The sequence below is a fragment of the Helianthus annuus genome, chromosome 8 (assembly GCF_002127325.2).
Source record: "Helianthus annuus cultivar XRQ/B chromosome 8, HanXRQr2.0-SUNRISE, whole genome shotgun sequence".
NCBI classification, from domain to species: Eukaryota; Viridiplantae; Streptophyta; class Magnoliopsida; order Asterales; family Asteraceae; genus Helianthus; species Helianthus annuus.
The window spans coordinates 126,185,044-126,194,513 of NC_035440.2; the positions used below are offsets into that span (position 1 = coordinate 126,185,044).

General features: G+C 35.6%; 1 protein-coding gene across 1 annotated transcript; it reads left to right on the plus strand.

Annotated features, from left to right (window-relative positions):
- The first annotated feature begins 2,610 nt into the window (after positions 1–2,610).
- On the plus strand, positions 2,611–7,926 carry LOC110919679 (protein FAR1-RELATED SEQUENCE 5-like). Its single transcript, XM_035976131.1, has 6 exons — positions 2,611–3,317; positions 3,521–3,779; positions 3,925–4,264; positions 4,379–4,436; positions 4,580–4,631; positions 7,552–7,926. The coding sequence occupies exons 1-6, from the start codon at positions 2,611–2,613 to the stop codon at positions 7,924–7,926; spliced, it is 1,791 nt and encodes a 596-aa protein (XP_035832024.1).
- The last annotated feature ends 1,544 nt before the right edge of the window (positions 7,927–9,470 follow it).

Sequence of the window (9,470 nt, forward strand, 5' to 3'; positions counted from 1 at the left end):
ATGTCATTCAGCAAAATCTTATAGAGTTACCCACCTCACCTAAGAATTCATTCAGTGAAACTTCATGCAGAACAATACTGAATATCCAAGAAACAAGGTTTTCCATCTGTGTTTTTTTTTTTTAACTTTTTTTTGGCGTTTTAAAGTGATTGGTATTTAGGAAACATGGCGTTTGTTTTTGGGTGTGATCAGTGGAAGGTGCTGAGACGTTTCTCTTTATAGGATGTCTTTGGCGCGTAGTTTAGGTGAGATTTTATTATAATAAATGCTAGTAATAAAGTATCCGTCATTTCAGTTACTGTTTGTATTTACTGTGTTGTTCAGCTTTATCTGTTAAGGCTGTAATACATCCCATTTTTCATGTTTGGCGTTTTATATTTAATAGCGTCTTGTAGACCAAGATGATTGAATACACTAATCGAAAACACAGAAAAGAAAAGTTTTTATTATTTGGCGTTTTGTATTTAATGGCTTTTGCGACATTTTGGCGTTTTGTAACTAATGAGAGAAATATAGTATTTTATTATTTGAAAAAAAATTACACAAAAGAAAAAAAAAATTAAAACTCCTCGTCAGAAGTGACTTTGTCTGAGAAGTATCCATCACTCCCCTCGTCTTTTTCTTCTGATTCTTCTTCCACTCTCTCATCCAAGTCATCAATTTCACTTTCATTGGCTTCTTATTCTTGAAGATTTTGAAGCCTCCATTTGAACATGTCCTGCATCAACGCCAATTTTATGCTCATGTCTGTGTTCAAACCTGTGGCGTTGTGTAACTCCTCCAGGAACCCAAGACCCTGCTTGGTCATGATGTATTCAAGCATGTAGTCTTCCCGTGCTCCGTTGTCACATATAACGGTGACCATGTCTGTATCTTCATCAAAACGCCATTATGTGATGACTGGGTCCATTTTTGCATTTACATTGTTTGGTCCAAATTTTCTAGTTAATCTTCTTATAACCTTATGTGTTTCATCACATTCGTTATCAAGAGGGATGCCAAGTGATAGGATCCCCCTCTTTACCTCTTCTTCCATGTTCAAAATGGCTTTGATTATTTTAACAAAAACTCTTCTTCTATTCTCAAAATGTATCACGAATCTTCTGATTCTGAGGGTGTATCTCCATGAAACAATGGTTGCCATTTTGGCGTTTTGGTTAAATTTAGCGTTTTGATTAAAGATGGCGATTTAAGTATGATCAATGGAAGTGGTGATGGAAGCGATGGTAACATCGTTTATATACTGATGTTTATGACGCGTAGTTTAGGAGGGAATTTTTTGGAATAAATGTTAATAAATGACTTTCAGTTACTGTTTGTTCCATCTACCTGCTAAGTCTGCAACGCGTTTTATCATTAAGCTTTGGCGTTTTATATTAATCGTGTTTTAGTCGTTTTGAATGGCGTCTTGCTCATTAGTTTGGCGTTTTGAATTTGAGCAGTAAAAATACTTTTTTACCCTTAATGAAGCACGTTCAAGTAATAAGATTGATGTTATTTACGAAAACGCCAGCGCGCCAATCTAGTCCATAGATTGTTTTAATCTGACGATCCATAAGCGTTCTCAACGTTCTTACACTTTTCATCGTTTTCCCTAAATCCTGACCCTATATATATATATATATATATATATATATATATATATATATATATATATATATATATATATATATATATATAAACGGGTTCAGGAGAGAACGGTGAAAAGTGTGAGAACGGTGAGAACGGATCTTGGCCCAACACGTGGCAGGGGGCCCTTATTGTTATGCGGGGGTAGTACAATTGTCCTTTTATACGTTCCCTCCTTATTCGCGTTATATATCTCTTTCACATTAAAACTCCAAAGATTTATTGTTAGCTGTTACCTCCTTTGCAAGCTTTCTCTGATCTATGACGGTTAACGTGGATTCTGTTCGACAAAGTAAAATTCGTTGGCGTTTTCTATTTTTCGTTCCAGCAAATCATACAACAGATATGGTGTTTTGTTCTTTTATCATTGTTCTATGGCGTTTTTTTGTATTATTATTTTTTATAATGTGTTGTATGATTTTCAATAGCGTTATTTCAGTTATGCAGTTTAATCGCGTTTTAATTGATATTTAATCTATTATTAAGAACTGCAATTGGAGTTTTCAATATTAATTTTAATTGGCGTTTACGTTCTAGTGTATTTCTTATGTTTTTACGATCATTGGCATTTTTCATCTATTTTGATTAGTTTTGAATTTTATTTAGTAGTATTTGTGAATATCAGTTATTACTATTTTGTTAATTTGTGTAAACATTAGTTTTGTTAATTTTGTCGTTTTCATTATGATGTTATATTTTGTTAATTATTTATGTTATTAAGTATTTTTAATTATTCATCTCATGGCTTTTTTTATCATGTTGTTTTTAAATTATGTGTTTATTATGTCTTGTTTATTATTCAATTAATGGCATTTTAATGTATAATGTTATTAGGAGACATCACTCTGTTTTTCTGATTTTTCTGTTCCTCCCTGTGTTTTCTCAGACGAAGTCTCTTCCTTGAGTCAAAGGCATTGCCCCAAAACTGGATTACCATTTATCATTCCTGACATTAGTGAAGAATTAAAGCCCAGAAAGGACATGGTATTCTCAAGCCTTGATGATTGTTATTCAATGTATGTTAAGTATGCCAAGGAGTGTGGGTTTTCAGTCAAGAAAGGGACTACAAAGACAAACTCTAAAGGTGTCTTACATATTAAGTATTACTTGTGTACGAGATCTGGATTATACAAGGACAAGAAGGTTGATACGTTGGACCCCAATCAAAAGGAGCGAGTAGTGGGATCTAACTTTTCAAAGAGGACTGATTGTGGTGCACTGTTATGTGTACTTTTTGAGGATGGATCATGGAAGGTGTATAAGTTTGTCGAGGAGCACAATCATGAACTTGTTGAACGTCCTGATAAGCATTTTCTTCCAACTAAACGACACCTCACTCAGCTCCAGAAGCATGTTATACACAACATGTCTAAGTTGAATTTGGGTCCTGTCAAGGAGTTTAATGTTATGAAGACTTGTTTTGGCGGTTCTGAAGACGTGGGTGCAAGCAAAGTTGAATTTAAGAACTATAAGATGCAAATTAACTTGTTCATAGGGGAATATGACACCGATATGGTTGTGAAACATTTGAATGAAAAAAAACATTCCCAGCCTAATTTCTCGTATGGTTACATCACAAACGAAGTGAATCGTTTGAAGGGTCTTTCTTGGTGTGACGATCAAGCCAAACGTAATTACCACGTGTTTGGTGATGTGATTTCGTTTGACGCCATGTATCGTTCCAACAAGTAATATTTTATAATTCAACTTCTTCTGTTTTTGGCGTTTTATTAATTTACATGCAATGGCGTTTTTTTATTTTATATGCAATGGCGTTTTATTAGTTTACATGCAATGGCGTTTTATTAGTTTACACGCAATGGCGTTTTATTAGTTTACATTCAATGGCGTTTTATTATTGTTTCATTTCTCATGGCGTTTTTATATGCAGATACTCTATGGTGTTTGTACCGGTCACTGGTATAGACAATCATCACTGCAATGTTACATTTGGTGCAGCATTATTGGCGTCGGAAACTGCTGATACGTATATTTGGTTGTTAAGAGTTTTTCTAAAAGCTGTTGGTTCTCAACCAAAAGTTGTTGTCAATGACCAAGATCCAGCGATGAAGAAGGCTATTTCTGTTGTATTTGTTGACACGAGGCATCGGTTATGCATGTGGCATGTGATGCATAAACTTTCTCTGAAGGTTGTTATGCTTTTTCTTATCTTTGGCGTTTTAGGATACACTGCGTTTTAAAATACATGGCGTTTTGTACCTTGTTACTGTTTTTTTAATTAAATTTTTTCTTTTGTTTTTTTATTTATGCATGGCGTTTTCGTGTTATATATAGGTTGGTGTTTGGCTATGCAATTCCACCAATTTTAAAGAACGTATTTGTCGTGTTGTGTGGACAAATATTCTCACACCTGAAGAGTTTGAATCAGAATGGGAAGCGGTTATCGCAGAATTCAATTTAGAAGATAATAACTGGCTATCTGATATTTTTGCAATTAGGGAATCTTGGATCCCTGCATACTATAGAATGGAGCATATGTCTGGTCTTATGCGAACGACATCCAGGTCGGATAGTGAGAATCGTTTTTTTGGTCAAGTGTGCAATTCGAAAGCTACTCTTGTTGAGTTCATGACGCATTATGAGACTGCAATAGAAGCACAGCGTCACACACATCGTACAAATGATCATGAATCTCGATACAAAAGACCCTAGTTGAAGAGTAGTTACAAATTGTTGGAAGGGCAAGCTGTTGATATATATTCAAAAAGTATTTTTTGTGACGTTCAAGCTGAGCTTATTGGAGTTGCGGATTGCATAAATCAACGTTATGAAGATCAGCCTGATGGGTTTGTTAATTTTTAAGTAAATGACTTCCAAGTTTCAACAGCCTTGTACATCCTTATTTGAGGTAAATAATGGTGTTTTGGTTTTTATGGCGTTTTCTGTTAATGGCGTTTTATCATATGCAATGTGTTTTTTTTCTTTTTAGACAAACATTCTATGCATGGCGTTATAGAGATATTGTATTTGGCGTTTTTCAGGTAATGTTCCGTAAGTCTGATTGCACATGCAGTTGCTCATGCAGGCATTTTGAACAGTTTGGTTTGCTATGTAGACATATATTCTATGTTTTGAGACTTATGGACATTAGGGAATTTCCAAAACAATACATTCTGAATAGATGGCGCAAAGAGGCCTCCCCAAACTGCTCTTCTGAATTCTCAATTAGTCGTGAATATATGACCGAGTTTGATCCTGATGTGCAAAGTATGATGCGAGATATTATTTATTCAACCGAATACACTTTGAACCATTTATCTGGTAATAAAGAGAAGCTGTTGGACCGGTTACCGACCCTAAACAGTCAGTATAAGGTAGTTCATCTCCAAATACAAAGGCGGAATCAATGTAGATGAAGTAACACAGCTGTTCCTTTCAATTCCTTCTCTTTTTATGCTTTCTGAATCAATTTTGACAGAGTTTGGTTACACAAAGCATGACCAGGTTTCGCTCCAACGTACACAACTGAATACACACATCAGGTATTTATAGTTCAGCTGGTTCGCTCATAAGACATGCCTTATGAGCGAAACCCCATGTGTATGTATAAGCGAAACCCCCTAAATAACCTTAAGAGCGAAACCCTTGACCTAATAAGCGAAACCTCATACAAACTTGTACACATGAGCGAAACCTCTATAATAAACCTAATTTTGACTTTCAAGCTCCTATTTTTGAGCTATCTTGACCTAAGACGTAATGCAGACGAAGTCAACAGACATTCTGTGCACCAACAGACTCCCCCTTGGATGTTGACAAAGTCTTCAGCTCCGAGTCTTTAGTCTTGGTCTTTTCTCCAACTCTCTGTCTTCACATCATAAGCATTCTATCTTCACAAGTTTACAATCTTGTCCTGGCTCCATCTTCAGACTTCCCTTTGACCGTTGATCCAGACTCCCCCTTTCACAGACTCCCCCTCTCAACATGCTAGAATCTGAGGTCTTGATCTGGTTCAAGCTTTGACAATTAGCTTCCATGGGAATAATGAAGTCCAAAACCTGTGTCTCAAACATCAAACATTACAATCCATCTTTTCAATCAATAAATCACAAACTCAATCAGCTTTAGAAATCCACTCAAGTATTCAGGTTCAAGTTAATGACCCTGATTACTCAATTAATCTACCAAGTTCAACTTAATGACCTTGGTTGATCTTTTGACGAATCAAACTGATTTTGAAAACACTTTCAAACATTTTCTGAAAATAACAAGTATCAAGTTAATGAACTTGTTTTTGACTTTTCAATGATTTAAACTTCAACAAGATAAGCTCTCCTCATTCTTCAGCTTAGAACCTCCTGCATCTGTTTCAATCATCTGAGAATCCAACAATCAACTCTCCACTTTGGTTTGTCAAAAATAAAGCAGAAATAAAATCTTTTTGGATTTTATCAAAGTGTTCTAAACTAAGAAATGAAATGCAGAAAACTTAAATTGCAGAATGTAAACAAAGTAAACTAATTACAAACTTATTTTTGGAGAGCGTGTTAGGGAATCATATCAGCTTTTCAGACAAATTACTAGTACCGTTAAGCTTCATGTCATACTCAGACTTAAACAATTCACCTCGATTGTCGATATACTGATCCATCTTAAATTGTCACAAAAATTTTAATCTATTCAGGATACGATTTAGATGTCTTATGAACTTAGCTCATTCATGTGTCCCACCTCTTGAATATACTCCCGTATCTAGAATCCCAATATTCAGTCTTACAGGTGAGTATACTACAATGATATCTGTACATAAATTAGGTATGCGAGGGCCGAGGGATCTCAGGTCGATACTTCCGTATGCGCAGAGAGATACCAGCTTCGACTTTTCAGTATGTCCCTTTAGAGGATCTTTTAGTTACAACAGCAGCGACTATCAATTTTATTGTTTCATCTGCATACTGAGGGTTTATGCTATATTTCAAGCATTTGCGGAAAGTATTATCCAAGGACTAGGTCAGAACTTCCATTCAGCAGAAGTCCCGGAATAATACCCCAGACATCATTGAGTATAAAAACCTAGTATATCAGAATACGAGACCTTTCAAGATTTCAGGGGTTACCTATATATTCAAGTAGTGTTCCCCACGAATTTCACAAGTTTGAAATTTTAGGTTTATATCCCGAATAAATCTACTAAATGTGTGAAAACCTATCGACACATCATTAGTGAGACTGTTTAACTCATTTAAACTTTACAATTCTTTAGCATACTGTAATTGTCTAGCCGATGTACTATCATTTTCCCTATATACACAAGCTCTTTTTCAGATTTTATATTGTTTTTGGATTTTAAAATTTTATCATGTTTTTGTATTTTTGCATTTTTTACTGTTTTTTGTATTTTTCTGAAAATATATCTATTTACATCTATCTACTCCCCCTAAATACCAAAACAATCTCTGATACCACTTGTTGGACCGGTTACCGACCCTAAACAGTCAGTATAAGGTAGTTCATCTCCAAATACAAAGGCGGAATCAATGTAGATGAAGTAACACAGCTGTTCCTTTCAATTCCTTCTCTTTTTATGCTTTCTGAATCAATTTTGACACACAAAGCATGACCAGGTTTCACTCCAACGTACACAACTGAATACACACATCAGGTATTTATAGTTCAGCTGGTTCGCTCATAAGACATGCCTTATGAGCGAAACCCCATGTGTATGTATAAGCGAAACCCCCTAAATAACCTTAAGAGCGAAACCCTTGACCTAATAAGCGAAACCTCATACAAACTTGTACACATGAGCGAAACCTCTATAATAAACCTAATTTTGACTTCAAGCTCCTATTTTTGACCTATCTTGACCTAAGACGTAATGCAGACGAAGTCAACAGACATTTTGTGCACCAACAGAAGCTATCCTTATACAAAGATTATGTTTAATCTTATATGGAGAAGGTTCAAGATATGCAGATTGTTGTTCCTCCTGCTAGTTCTAGGGATAGATTTGCCGAGATAACCGGTCAATATAAAAACGACAAGAATCCGATAAGAGTCCCTGTAGGTTATAAATCCAAAGGTTCTGGTTCTCGGAAGAGCCGCGAGACCCACGTGGCCAAACAGGGTTGCAGGGAACACTACGCCCCGTCCCTTCTGGCTTTCTCGTGGTCTCTGTCCCAAGCATCCCACTTGGGTCAAATAATTCCCCCTCGAAACATACTTCCAACTGCTATTGATTCTGACAACCGTCGTCGCCCTCCCGCCCCACCGCCACCACCGCCACCACCGCCACCAACCTTATACCCGTCTCCGGCCACTCTCACCGCTTTATAATTCGTACAACCGGAAAGTATCCCGGGCCGTTTCTTAGGCTCATCTCTATTCACCATAGCCCTATGAAATCTAAACAGGAGATAACAATCGATAAAAAGAAATCAAAGTCGAAACCCGAGGCCAAAGAAAGACAGTGTCAGAACTGCAAAGCCTATGGACACTACGCATCAACATGCAAATAGGGTGTAATTAAAAGAAGATCGACAAGGTCTTCGAGAGCCAGTGAAGAGTAGTTTGGTGTTTTGTATTTGTCATTCTTACAGAACACATACAGATGGTCTTCGAAAGCCAGTGTAAAGTAGTTTGGCGTTTTTTTATTTCAATCCTATAGAACACAGACATTTCTCAGTTTGGCGTTTTAAATCATTTTTTTTTGCATCTTTTTCTTTTTTCTACCTCTTTGTTCATAACATGCTACTTCGAAGTTAAATAATAAACAATATAAGATCGGGCAAGGAAATCAAACGCCCAAAAAAAAAAAAACAATAACGCCACTAAATAAAACTACCATAAACTTCTAATTTTGGTCGTGCTAAACTCAATAATGTTTTGCTGAACGAAATGGATAACATTGTTAATCCTCAGTCAAGAAAGATGTGTAACAATGTTATCCATCCCGTTTAGCTAAACTTTATAGAGAACAAAAACAGAATCTCCATGAAATGGCTTTTTTGAAGTTTTGTGGTTTTTGTATGTTTTGGCGTTTATATTGAGGATGTTGCTCATTACATAGAGCGGAAGTTTATTGAGAAAATAGGGTATATCAAAGAAACATGGATTTGAATCTTTGATATTTTGGTTTTTTTGGTGTTTATAAGATGAATGGTATAGAGGAAAATATAGGTTTTTGTGTTAATAAAGTTCCGTCGTTTCAGTACTGTTTGTTCAGCTTTATCGGTTAAAACAAAGTTTGGCGTTTTATATCTATGGCGTTATATGATGATGAAGTATACTATGTGTGTTGAGGCGGGATTTTAATAGCGTGAGTTTGGCTTTTATGTTAAGTCAAAAGACCCTTTTACCCTTAATGAAGCGCGCCAGATTAATAAAAGTGATTTTATTTACGAAAACGTCACCGCGTCATCTAGTCCATAGATTGTTTTGATCTGACGACCCATAAGCGTTCTCTCCGTTCTCACACTTTTGAGCGTTTTATCTAAATCCTGACCCTATATATATATATATATATATATATATATATATATATAAATGCAAAGAAGTAGCTTTACAAGAACAACTAAAAAGAAATGCATATGCATTCTGTAAAACAGCAATCTACACACCCCAAGCCTATGGGTTTTATGATAAAAAGAAAAATATAAGAAAAAGCACTACTTATAACAAAAATTACAAAGCAAATTATAACAAAAACAAATATGTTAGAAAGCCTCAAACAAGAAGATGTAAATGTTTCATATGTGGAGAAGAACAACATTTAGCTAACAAATGTCCCAATAAAAATAAAAATATAGAAAGGGCTAGCTTAGTGGAACAGTTAGACGATTATGAAATAGAAGCTATTAAAACAGATGAACCAGATAATG